The sequence below is a fragment of the Cucurbita pepo genome, chromosome 14 (assembly GCF_057944985.1).
Source record: "Cucurbita pepo subsp. pepo isolate OVF chromosome 14, ASM5794498v1, whole genome shotgun sequence".
In the NCBI taxonomy this organism is placed as follows: domain Eukaryota; kingdom Viridiplantae; phylum Streptophyta; class Magnoliopsida; order Cucurbitales; family Cucurbitaceae; genus Cucurbita; species Cucurbita pepo.
Genome location: NC_141811.1, coordinates 12,182,663 through 12,195,785, shown reverse-complemented (window position 1 = coordinate 12,195,785; position 13,123 = coordinate 12,182,663). Strand labels below are relative to the sequence as shown.

Below are 13,123 nucleotides of genomic sequence, written 5' to 3'. Positions count from 1 at the left end.
AATGGGCCCTTCAAAAGAAATGTTATTTAATTTTTATTTAATTTTTGTTATTTTTCTTTTCAATTTTTTAATAAGATAAAAGGAAAAAACTTATTTTATATAATAGGTTTTTTAAATTAATTTTAGAATATTAAATCAGAGAAAAAAATTCGTGTTTCAGGTAAAAAATTACTGATACGGTCTTTAATTTCGAGCAGTTATCTTTTTACTCATTTAATTTCGAGCAGTTATCTTTTTACTCATTTTGTTACAGACGATCACAAGTAAAATGAGACTCGAGCTGTTCATAGTATATTTAATAATTTCCCTTCTTATTTTTATATATCTCGTTTTGTACACATCATGTAAGAGTTCAAACCCACCGCTAGCATATATTGTCTGCTTTGTCCCGTTACATACTGTCGTCAGCTTAACGGTTTTAAAATGCGTCTATTAATGAGAGGTTTTCACACCCTTATCAGAAATATTTCGTTTCCTTGTCTAACCGATGTGGAATCCCATAATCCACTCCCTTTGGGAGGCAGCATCCTCATTGGCACACCGCTCAGTGTCTGTTCGGACTCTCGGCTCAGTGTGACCTAATTTTATTATTATTTGGTGGAAAACGACAAAAAGGTGGGGCCCAAATAGATGGGAGGGAGCAGTCATAATACATACAATTCAGCACACGTCACATCATGCATCCTCTTTTCATACCATGCATTTTCAAAACCTACCATTATTAATGAATGATTCACTGCATACTATGGGATAAAATTTTATATTAAAAAATATATATAATTTTATTATATTATTATTTTAATATTAATATTAAAACTTTATGACAATGTCAGAGTGTCACAGCTTCTGACAACTTATTTTTCCATCCACCCCCTCTTGATTTTGGGATTTTCAAATTCACCCCTCTAATTTGTTTTATTTACTATTTTATTCTAAAATTTTATGAATACACTTGAGAGATTTAAAAAATATATATTCTCTTACGTTTTTTTAACACGTCTTGTCCTCACTCACATGTTTCTTAAGAAAATTCTTATAAGATCACCGAATAAATAAATGTTCAAAACCGAGCATGCTTAACTTTGAAGTTCTTATGATTGAGTTATTGAAAAGAACCGTGTATTTTATCAGTATAAATGATCATTTTCATATTTTTTACGTATTTTTTTTATATATAATCATATTTTTTATACGTTTTTTTTAAAACATGTTTAGTGAGAAATTTCAAAATGCTTATAACGTATTCTTGATATTAGATGATCGAGAACAGTTTGCCAACCACAGTTCTCGATCAAGTAGAGGTCTAGTAGAATGATTGAGATTCGAAAGCAACGGCGATGGTTTGGAAGCTGTTGAAAGCCGGAAGTTGTGGTTGTTCTCTTTTCAAATAGACTTATAACGATAGATGATCGGTAGCGGTAAAAGCTTCACTGATTGAGTTAGGTTTTGGCTTTGACTCTGATACCAACCCCAACTCAAGAGGAAATTTTGATATTTATACCAAGATCAGTGCTCTGATATAGAATTGGAATTGAAGAGGTGTATTTTCATTGATATTCATAACCTTTAAACAGGATAAAAGCTACCCGCTAATACCTAAAAAAGGAAAATATAAACTAATTAAATATTGAGAATAAAATAAAATAGAAACAATATTAAGATATAATATATATATATATTTCATAAATAATATATTCTCCAAATATTATATTTCAACCGTTATTGAAAAGGAACGTGTATTTTGTTGTTATATATGATAATTTTTTTTTTTTTTTTTTACGTATTTTTTAACCATTGTATCCTCGAGCATCGACTTTATTTTTTCGTAAGGATCAATTGACATTTTGCTGACGTCATCATTAAGCATCGACGGGGAAGGATCTAGAGACAAAATAGCAAGAATATTTGGACCAAGGAATAAATAAAGAGAAAAGAAGTGTCTAAAGTAAATTACGTATAATTTTAAATACATTCTAATACTCATTAAAAATAAATAAAAAGAATAAATAAAATAAATAGCCCGCCTTGAATGCCGGGTAGAAAAGGAAAAGACTGCCCGAGAGGACAGGACTAATAAAGAATGGTCACAATCGGAGTATAATAGGTTTGGATTGCCCGTGCTGCCCAACGGAAAAGGGTAGAAAGGACAAAGGAGCGACACTGGTGCTAGGGTGACAGGGCCGTCAGCGAGGCATCAATCATAAAGCAATGGATTACAAAATGATTTCCAAATTATTAAATAAATTAAAAACGCTCTCCACGGTGATTGGCGGTGACGCTGGGTGCTGTGTCTTTGACCGTGTCGCTTAGCCACTGCTGCTCTTTTTGAAATGTCACTTTCACACGTGGGAAGAATTTGTAAGCGTGTGTGTGATTGCTTTATTTATTTATTCTTTTGTCCCCGCGAGAATATCGCCTTATAATGCGTTGTGTTGTGCCATAGAAATTTTATAATTTTAACTTTACTCTCTCCCTTTATAATTTTAAATATTTTGTTTAAAATTAAATTTCAAATTAAATATGCATTAAATATTTATAAATAAGAATTAATACTTCTAATAATATTGAGAATTTTAAGATTATATTTCCAATTAAATATTTATCCCAAATATTTATTGATTGGTAAATTAATAAAATTTCTATATGTTTATACTGAGTTTTTTTTTTTTTTATAAAAATTTTATAAAATAATAATAATAAAACGTTGGCACAATAATTACATTAAATTAATAAAAATACCTCTAAATTTTATATTTATTTTTAAAATATCCTTAAACGGGGTATAATTTTATTAATAACCTTTAATTTTTAAAATGTCAAAAAAATATATATTATTATTGTTTAAAAATACTTATAAAATTTTAAACATTAACCTCTTTAATTTTAAAATAAAAAAGTTATTACCACCAATATATTGGTATAAATTGTCTTTTTACCATTCATAAATTATCTAAATGTAACAGTAATTTTATATTTTTTTAAAAAAATTAAAAGTATTAATAAAAATTTAGAAAACATTGAGTATTTTTAAAACATTTTTTAAATAAAGATACTTTTTAATTTCTTTTTTAAAGTATAAAATGTTTTGAAAAAGTTTGTTATTTTATTTTAGACAAATTGTAAATTTTAGGGTTTTTTTTTTAATATTTTAATTTAAAAAAAAGGATGAAATCAAGGACGGTAGGGTTCAGTATAGCACACGTCGCTATCCAGATCTGACGGAAGACAGGGATTGCAGGGGCCCGAAAATCAAGGGTGTTGGATTTCGCCACGTGGAATTACAGTGTAATGATGGTGAAATAATTTGACAATTCGGTTCTGCAAATGAATGTTATTGACCGACGTGGGTGTGGTTATATCAATGTGGTAATTCCCATAGTTTTTAATATAATATAATGTGTACATTCATTAATATAGTAGTTTTTAATTTAAATATTAATATTAAAAATTTTGATTATTTGAAAAGGTCAATATCATGACCCATTTCGTACCGACTTGAGTTCGGTTGTGTTCCAACCCATGTTCGGCTCGTTGGGTCGTCAATCATACAGGCTACGCTTTAACGCATGCATGTCTTAACACATCATTCATTCAAACACGTCTACTCGACTCTCGTCTAATCAACGTCTCATTTTCATCCTCAACGTTAAAATATCTTAACATGACACAAAATTATAACTTGATTTATCGTTTCAGTGCAGGAAACTGCCTATATCAAAAGGTATAGCGACTGACCTAGCGTACTGTCTTCGTGTTCATGATGTTACTTTGCATCCTCCCAAATAATTTGCTTGATCGTTCAATCAAATATGTCCACTGTTGTTCTAAGTGGCTCGGGGCTGCCATTGAAAAGATTCACATGGGCTCTTTTTTTCGGGAGTCGAGTCGTTATGTATCCATTTATTTATTTTCGGAGAAAAGATAGTAATAATATTTTCTTTTTAATAAAGAGAGATTATATAAAGGTGAAAACTAAAGCAATTACTATAACTTTTATTCTCTCTTTTATTTATTTTTTATTTTTTATTTTTTGCTTTTTGACGGCAACTACTTTTTGATCCTTACGTGCAAGTTTTATTTATTATATTTTAAATTAATTTAAAATTAAATAAATGCATTTTTATGAAATATTTATTATTTTTTTTTAATTATTAAAGTTGTCATTATTTTTCTATATTAATTATTTTATTTTTAATATAAATTTTAAGTGACTTTTGCTTCCAAGTTGTTGGTGTTGATTTTCCCCGGAAAATAATAATAATAATAATAAATAAATAGAAAGAAAAAAGTGGCTCGTAGAATTTCAATAAAGAGAAACCGTGTTAAAGCTAACTCATTTTGCTCGATGTCTATGTTGAAATTCAACAAGTTCACCTATATATATATATATATATATATATATATTTGCACCATATTCCACGTTCAAAAAAGCGATATAAGTAATACCTATCTTTTTGTTCGTGCATATCTTTATTCTCTCGTTCAAACCTAAATGGTTGGCATTATTCATCTATTTCAAAAGCTAAATGATTGAGAACGGAATATAAATCTACTTATAGTTAACTTTTTTTGAATTATTAAAAGTCGGGACACGAAGATGACTCATCAATGCATCAGTTAGGAAGATTTTAGTTCAGTAAACGAGTACTTATCGAGAATTATTCGAAAACGACTCATCAGTTCATCGATTATGAAAATTTTAGTTCGTGGGTTATTCAAATTCTTTTATAATTCCTAATAATTTTTTTTTAAAAAAAGATAAATTGTAATGAATTAAAGGGTTTAGGGTAAAAAAACATGATGAGTACTTTGTTCCCTTTGTTGGAGAAATGGCATTCAAAACCACAATTGATAGCCATTCTTTTTGAAAAAAGTTACAAAAGTAAATGTGGTATTTTTAAGGCTTTTATCCATTCCCAAATTCCCAAATTCAAAGTGCAATAACTAAAGTAATGATTTTGATAATGACCCTTAGGGTAATTTTTAAATCTCGGTACGACTTGAATAGGGTAGGTTGATAACGAGATCGTTACTAGATATTAACGCGTCTATTACGGAAATGTTTCCACACCCTTGTAAGAAATGCTTCATTCTCTCGGGAGCCTAGTGTTCTAGCTGACACATAACCCGGTATCTAGCTTTGATATCATTAGTAACAGCCCAAACCCACTGCTAACAAATTGTTCGCTTTAGCCCGTTATGTATCGTCGTTAACCTCATGATTTTAAAACGCACCTGGTAGGGAAAGGTTTCCACACCCTTATAACGAATGTTTTGTTCTCCTCTCTAACCGATATGGGATCTCATAGATATTCACTTGCTGAAAAATATGAATCGAAGAGAATAAAAATTGAGATATCTACGACAGTATAAATACTATTCTCGTTTTATTATCACCACTATCTACTAGTGATTTGGGGTCCATAATCTTTTATCATTGACCTTTCATAAACATAAAACAAAAATTGAGACATAGAATGATGTGGCGGTGACCTAAAACTGTAATTTGACTCGCCACTCGTTCTAGGTCATCGTCACACTAGGAACTATTGGGCCAACCACAATTGGTATAACGTCTAGGTACGTATGACAACACAAGAATGACCCTACTCCTAACACGATTCCGTGTTCCAAATTTTGTCCGAAATTAAAAATTTATACTCTAAAAGTAATTTTAAAATATTTAACAAAATGAATTGCATGCATGATTTTCATGTATTTACATTAAAAAAAATTACATTCTTAATTTGAATTTCACATAGAAATATAATAATAGCCAACCTTAATGAAAACAAAAAAAACAAAAAAAAAAACATGTTTTTTCCCACCCTTTTTTTTTTTCTTTCCTTTAATTAATTTTCTTTTCTCTTCTGATAAATTTTTTATTACAAAAATAAAATAAAATAAAATAAAATAAAATTGCTAAATGGATATTCCTAAAGTGAATTCCAAATTGGGTTTTTGTGGACTGGTTCCAGCTGAAAGATTTGTCAGTGAGCTTCCATCTGATGTTCTTTCATGGCTTGAGTTCTTGTCTTCCAAATATCTCTAATATTTTAAAAAATTAAAAAATTAATTAATTAATTAATTCTTCCAAATAATTAAAATAATTATATAAAAATATCTCTTTTACTGATTTTTAATAAATGGGTAGCATTTAATTTTGGAAAATAATTGTTATAAATATTAGAAAATGAAGTACCTGATCAAGCTGAGAGGGCTGGTTTTGTGAGGAATCCTTTGGAATAATGCCATGGAATAAAGCTTCTCTACTATTAAAGAAAAAAAAAACGTCATCGTATCGTTTTTAACCTCTCTCGTATATCAAACGGTTTAGAATAGATAGTCGTATGTATTAATAATGTCTCGAGAAGGGAGCTAGGGTTTTATGTTTTACCTCGAAGAATTACTCCATAAGGCAGGAAGGTCGGTGTGAGTACGACGATGATCTTGTTCTCCACCGACGGTTTTACGAAATTCATCTTGGAAGGATGGCGAGAGTTGATGCCGAGGAGAATCAGTGGTTGGGGTGTTAAGTCTTGTTCTTGATGACTTCTCGGGTTCGTACGTTGTATCTTCTGTTGTTGTATCTCTTGATGACCTATTTTGATCGTGAACTTCTGAATTCCCTACATTTATATCATAACCTAATCTCGTGTTAATTCTAACGAGAAAATTAACGTATTAGGCTAAACGTGCGACGAAAAAAGGGTTAAAGTTACCGGAAGAAGCTGCACCAGAAGCAGCTTTGTCAGTGGTCTTTACCGTTCTATACATCTGCAAAAAGAGATCAAGGGATTATATAAATATCACAAAAACCCTAATTTCGGAACATAGAAATTATTTAACGAGCCCGTCGTGTAAACAACCGTTAAATATAGATCCAAAAGCTCGGGATACTTTTGCAGTTTCTCTCTCATACATCCAACCGTGAATTGAAACTATAACGGCTCAGGCCTCCTATTGTCATATTTGAGTTTTCACTCGAGATTTTTAAAATGTGTCTGCTTTATATAGGGTGTTTCGTTATCCTCTCAACCGATATTGTCCTTTTGCTTCCAAATTTATGAGAGGGCCTTGAAGTTTGAAACATTTATAGTTAGAAATGTGAAGGCCATATATTAATGGTTTGAGGTTAGTAAATATTAAAGTACAATAATGCAGAAGTTTGTTCATAATAATCTGACCAGCTTTGCTACCAACCCCAACCCCACCATACTCCTAATTATTTTGAATCTAAGCACACCTCAAGAACTGATTCAAACCTAAATAACCCATTTTCTAGAGAGACAAGAACCCATTTTCTAGAGAGACAAGAACCCATTTTCTAGAGAGAGAAAATGGAGTGATTCAAACCTAAAGAACCCATTTTTTAGAGAGAGAAAAGGAGGGATTCAAACCTAAATAACCCATTTTTTAGAGAGAGAAGAACCCATTTTTTAGAGAGAGAATGGAGTGATTCAAACCTAAAGAACCCATTTTTTAGCGAGAGAAAAGGGAGGGATTCAAACCTAAATAACCCATTTTTTAGAGAGAGAAGAACCCATTTTTTAGAGAGAGAAAATGGAGGGATTCAAACCCAAATAACCCATTTTTTGGATACTGAAATGGAGTGATTCAAACCTAAAGAACCCATTTTTTAGAGAGAGAAATGGAGTGATTCAAATCTAAAGAACCCATTTTTTAGAGAGAGAAAGGGAGTAATTGAAACCTAAAGAACCCATTTTTTTTAGAGAGAGAAAGGGAGTGATTCAAACCTGCAAATGGGACTTGACATGAGCCAAGGTGAGATCTTTGACGTCCATGAGCTCAAGAACTGATTTGGGTGTGGCTCCTAATCATCAAATCCCACATCGAAAAATTTCAGATATAAAAATCAGAGCTGTTGAATTCATGGCTAGAGAGAGAGATAGAGAGAGAGAGAGAGAGAGAGAGAGAGAGAAAGTTTCATTCTTTTTCTTTTGGAAAGTTCTCTTTCTCTCTCTAGTTTTAGAGAGAGAAAGAGAGGAAAATTTGCAAATTTGTAGTGAGAGAGTGAAGAATTAAAGAAAAAAACAAGGTGGGTTTTTTCAATCAAGCTCAAAAAAGAGAAATTTGAAGAAAAAACTTTGAGAGGAATGAAAATTTGCAAGCTTTTTAGAGAGAGAAAATATGAGTGTAAGCTTTTACTTACTTTCATGGCCACCTAAAAACTCAACAGCATGAACAAAACGAGCATGGAGAGTGGTGGTCCACCGCATTCTCGGCGCTCGGATGCTCCGTTTCGCTGGAAACCTAGCCAAAAATCTCGATCGAAGGCCGTTGTAGTTAAATTGAACGCCACTGCCACCGCCGCCGCCACTCCCGAATATCGGGTAAGAAGAGGAAGAAGAGGAAGAGGAAGGAGAGTTTTGATAGACGGGAATTCCCCTAATGGGTGTCGAGAATCCAAGGCCTTGATGATGAAGATCATGGGGATGACGGTGGAAAACCCCACCTCCACCGCCGCCACCGCCACCGCCGCCGCCGCCACCGACATTGGTAGGTGTGGGGAGGAGATGGTGGTAGAGGAAATGGGAGGGATTAGGATTAGAAAGAGAAGGGCCAAAATTAGAAAAAGAAGAAGAAGAAGAAGAAGAAGGGAAGTTATTGAAAAAGAGGAAATCAAGAGGGTTGTGTGAAGGAATAGAGGAAGTGGGTTTTGAATTTGGAGGGCTAATTTGAAGAGATAAATCTGGTTGCCCTCCAAACAGTTCCATTTCTTCTTCTTCTTCTTCTTCAAGAGAGAGAGAGAGAGACAGATAGAGAGATTTGGGAGAGAGAGAGAGAGAGAGAGAGAGAGAGATTTGGGAGAGACAGAGACAGAGATTTCTGGTGTTCTTTGAAGATGGGGTTTTGATCAAATTTAAGAGAGTAGTTGCAGAGATTTGGGAGAGAGAGAGAGACAGAGATTTGGGAGAGAGAGAGAGAGATTTGGGAGAGATTAGGGAGAGACAGAGAGAGAGAGATTTGGGAGAGATTAGGGAGAGACAGAGAGAGAGAGATTTGGGAGAGATTAGGGAGAGACAGAGAGAGAGAGAGAGAGAGGAGAAGGTATATGAAGTGAATGGTTGTTTCTATTGTGTGAAGTATATGTGAGAAAATGACATTTTAGAGAGAGAGAGAGAGAGATTTATTTTAAGATATATTTTATTGAATTTAGAAAATAATAATAATTTTCACTAAATAATGGAATATGCTTCCCAAATTTATTGAGAACGATTAAATTTGGTCATATGAAAGTATAAAGTATTCTTACTTAAAACAAAATACTCATTAATTAAAATTCTTAGACGAAAACAGTCTATCAACACTTCAATCGTGGTTGGTTCTCCTCCCCAACCAATGTGAGACATTACAATCCACCCCCTTCGGAGGCCCAGCGTCCTTGCTGATACTCTTTCCTTCCTCCAATCGATGTGGGACCGCTCCCAAATCCACCCCATTGGGGGCCAGCGTCATTACTAGCACACCACCTCGTGTCTACCAATCCACCCCCCTTCGAAGGTCCAGCGTCTTCGCTGACACTCTTTCCTTCCTCCCATCGATGTGGGATCGCCTCCAAATCCACACCCCATTAGGACCCAACGTTATTACTAGCACACCGTCTCGTGTCTACCCCTTCGGGGAACAGCGAGAAGGCTGTCACATCGTCCGGTGTCTAGCTCTGATACCATTTGTAACGGCCCAGATCCATCGCTAGCAGATATTATCCTCTTTGAGCTTTCCCCTTCGGGCTTCCCCTTAGGCTTTAAAACGCGTCTGCTGTGGAAGGTTTCCACACCCTTATAAATGGTGGTTTGTTCTCCTCCCCAACCAATGTGGGACATCACAATCTAGGCTCGAGGCTTTAAAATGCGTCTGCTAGGGGAAGGTTTCCACACCCTTATAAATAGTGGTTTGTTCTCCTCCCCAACCAATGTAGGACATCACAATCCACCCCCCTTCGGGGCCCAGCGTCCTCGTTAGCACTCTTTCCTTCCTCTAATTGATGTGGGACCACCCCCAAATCCACCCCCTTTGGGGCCCAACGTCATTACTGGCACACCGCCTCGTGTCTACCCCCCTTCGAGAAAGAGCGAGAAGGCTAACACATCGTCCAGTATCTGGCTCTGATACCATTTGTAACGGCCCAGATCCACCGCTAGCAGATATTATCCTCTTTGAGCTTTCCCTTTCGGGCTTCCCCTCAAGGTTTTAAAACGCATCTACTGGGTGAAGGTTTCCACACCCTTATAAACGATGGTTTGTTCTCCTCCCCAACCAACGTGTGACATCACAATTAACGAAATTTTTTAAAAATTCAAAACGGGTTCCATCTAAAACTAAGAATAATGGTATTTTTTTAATTTTATTTTGATCGTTTAAAATATTTTTGAGATTTTTTTTTTAATTAAGTTTAAGGGTAAAATTCGATAATATTTTTATTAATTTAGTTTTTTTTTTAATAAGAAAAAAATGGAAAATATATTTATTTAAATTTTATTTTCGAGTTGAACTTTAATATGTGGATTTGTCCCTTAACAACTCATCCTCTTACCTTTATAGCTTCCTCTCACTAACAAAATTCCCTTTTTTTGAACTGAAACCAATGCTTTGTTTTCATCATTCCCTCTTTTTCTTTCTTTTTCTTCTTTTCCCCAAAAATTCATCACAACGTCTTTTTCGTCGCACAATTACCAAACTACCCCTCACCTTTTACGTTTAACATCGAAACAAAAAAAAGTTAACGGCGAAGATTTGAACCTTTAACTTATAGAAAACACTGTTAAAATATAACGACATTATTCGTGCTTCGACGTTTGAGTTATGTTCAAGTTATCATTTACCGAGTCTAAACATGTATCGACGTTATTTTAAATAGGTCCATAAGTTTAGTTTATCTTAATTTTGACCCTTAATTTGACAAAAAAAACATTGCTGCTCGTGGGTCCGAGATCCTAAACCCTAAACCCTAAAAAGTTTCTCAATCTGTTTTTCCCGAAATTGGTTAAGGTCATTTGTGGGAATTAAACGAGCTGAGGTCATTTTTCTTTCGTTTTCTTCTTTTCCCCAAAAATCCATCACAATGTCTTTTTCGTCGCACAATTACCAAACTACCCCTCACCTTCTACGTTTAACGTCAAAACAAAAAAATTAACGACGAAGATTTGAACCTTTAACTTATAGAAAACACTGTTAAAATATAACGACATTATTCGTGCTTCAACGTTTGAGTTATGTTCAAGTTATCATTTACCGAGTCTGAACATGTATCGACGTTATTTTAAACAGGTCCATAAGTTTAGTTTTATCCTAATTTTGACCCTTAATTTGACAAAAAAACATTGCAGCTCGTGGTGCTTGTGGGTCTCAGATCCTAAACCCTAAACCCTAAAAAGTTTCTCAATCTATTTTTTCCGAAAAATGATTAAGGTCATTTGTGGGAATTAAACGAGCGAAGTTGCTTTCACTTGATAAAACGAACAAGAAAATTCCCCGTTTCATTCAAAACCGTAATTTGAAGAAAAAGGGGAAAAAAAGAATCCTAGGGTTTTTGTTAATTTCCAAAACAAGTAAAAGTTAATTTTCCCCTTTGTTTATATATTGGAACTAATGATTGATTTCCCTAGAGGTTAAAAATGGAAGATTTTATTGTTAATTTGGAAATTTAGGCTTTATTATTATAGGCAAAAAAAAAATCTCTAATATTTAAAATAAATAAATTCAAACTTCGTCGGAAATCGCGAGATTTTCAGCGAGGCGTGGTTTTTGACCCCACGACCTTTTAAAGCCTCCTCACTCTCATGTACTCCTTCATCAACACATCCTTGTTCGTCTTACAACCTAGGAACATAGAGAAAGGGATAGAGAGATCGAGAAAGAGAAAGAATAGAGAAAGAGGGCGGGTTCGAGAGTAGAAAGAACAAAGCACGAGGGAGGGTACTCACGGTGTTCTCGAAGTCGATGGCACGAACTTGGCACGACCATAAATTAATTGGTAATGGTTTAGAAACTAAATCTTCTTTTGACTTTATTAATTTACCGTTGTTCATTAGTTAAAGGTCGGGTTCGTGATGTCTTTTAAAAAAAGTGTTTTGATCGAATGAAACAACTTTTTAAGCAACTCTCGAGGAGGAAAAACTAATTAATTATATATGAGAAAGGGTTACACAAAATCGTGTCAATTTAAGACATCTCGACTAGAACATAAATAATGGTGAATTTTTTTTAATCAAAATGATGGATCAAAGTTGACCCGACAATAGTTATAAACATTGGAAGTGTACATGAATAAACTGAGACAACATCCAATGCGATTTTACATATCGTCGTTAGCCTCACGATTTTAAATCGTATTTGCTAGGGAGAAAATTTTCACACCCTTGTAAGAAATGTTTCGTTCTTCTCTCCAACCAATGTAGGATCTCACAATTCACCCTCCTTGGGGGCCAACGTCCTCACTGACACACTGTTTGGTGTCTAACCCTGATACTATTTGTAATAGCCTAAGTCCACCTCTAGCAGATACTGTCCGTTTTGACCCGTTACATATCGTCGTTGGCCTCACGATTTTAAATCGTGTTTGCTAGGGAGAAATTTTTCACACCCTTGTAAGAAATGCTTCGTTCTTCTCTCCAACCAACGTAGGATCTCACAATTCACCCTCCTTGGAGGCAGAGAAGTTTTCACACCCTTGTAAGAAATGCTTCGTTCTTCTCTCCAACCAATGTAGGATCTCACAATTCACCCTCCTTGGGGGCCAACGTCCTCACTGACACACTGTTTAGTGTCTAGCCCTGATACTATTTGTAATAACTTAAGTCAAACTCTGGTAGATACTATTCGTTTTGACCCATTACATATCGTCGTTAGCCTCACGATTTTAAAATATATCTGTCAGCGAGAGGTTTCCACACTCTTATAAGAAATGTTTCGTTCTCCTCTCCAACCAATGTAGAATCTCACAATTCACCCTCCTTGGGGGCCAACGTCCTCACTGACACACTGTTTGGTGTCTAACCCTGATACTATTTGTAATAGCCTAAGTCCACCTCTAGCAGATACTGTCCGTTTTGACCCGTTACATATCGTCGTTGGCCTCACGATTTTAAATCGTGTTTGC

The 13,123-nt window shown here is 34.4% G+C and overlaps 1 protein-coding gene across 4 annotated transcripts; it reads right to left on the bottom strand.

The window, feature by feature from the left end:
* Window positions 1-5,690: 5,690 nt before the first annotated feature.
* LOC111810442 (putative transcription factor KAN2) lies at window positions 5,691-9,031 on the bottom strand. Of its 4 annotated transcripts, none has more exons than XM_023697149.2 (6): window positions 8,174-9,031; window positions 7,758-7,834; window positions 6,723-6,777; window positions 6,398-6,647; window positions 6,203-6,269; window positions 5,691-6,048 (listed from the first exon to the last, which is right to left on the bottom strand). In XM_023697149.2, exons 1-6 carry the CDS (start codon window positions 8,736-8,738, stop codon window positions 5,923-5,925), a joined length of 1,140 nt encoding a protein of 379 aa, XP_023552917.2. In that variant the 5' UTR covers window positions 8,739-9,031; the 3' UTR covers window positions 5,691-5,922. The 4 variants fall into 4 exon arrangements, with proteins under 4 accessions (XP_023552917.2, XP_086973460.1, XP_023552916.2 ...); XM_087117334.1 differs by having other exon boundaries at window positions 5,696-6,048; window positions 6,398-6,629; window positions 8,174-9,020; XM_023697148.2 differs by having other exon boundaries at window positions 5,696-6,048; window positions 6,203-6,272; window positions 8,174-9,018.
* Window positions 9,032-13,123: the final 4,092 nt, after the last annotated feature.

What these genes read in the sequence shown, in the direction of transcription:
- LOC111810442 (XM_023697148.2), bottom strand. Translation starts at nt 8,738, where the DNA reads ATGGAACTGTTTGGAGGGCAACCAGATTTATCTCTTCAAATTAGCCCT. An exon ending in TTCTGGTGCAGCTTCTTCCG is followed by an intron (nt 6,648 to 6,722) that starts GTAACTTTAACC and finishes ACACGAGATTAG; the next exon opens with GTTATGATATAAATGTAGGG. An exon ending in TTATGGAGTAATTCTTCGAG is followed by an intron (nt 6,273 to 6,397) that starts GTAAAACATAAA and finishes TTTCTTTAATAG; the next exon opens with TAGAGAAGCTTTATTCCATG.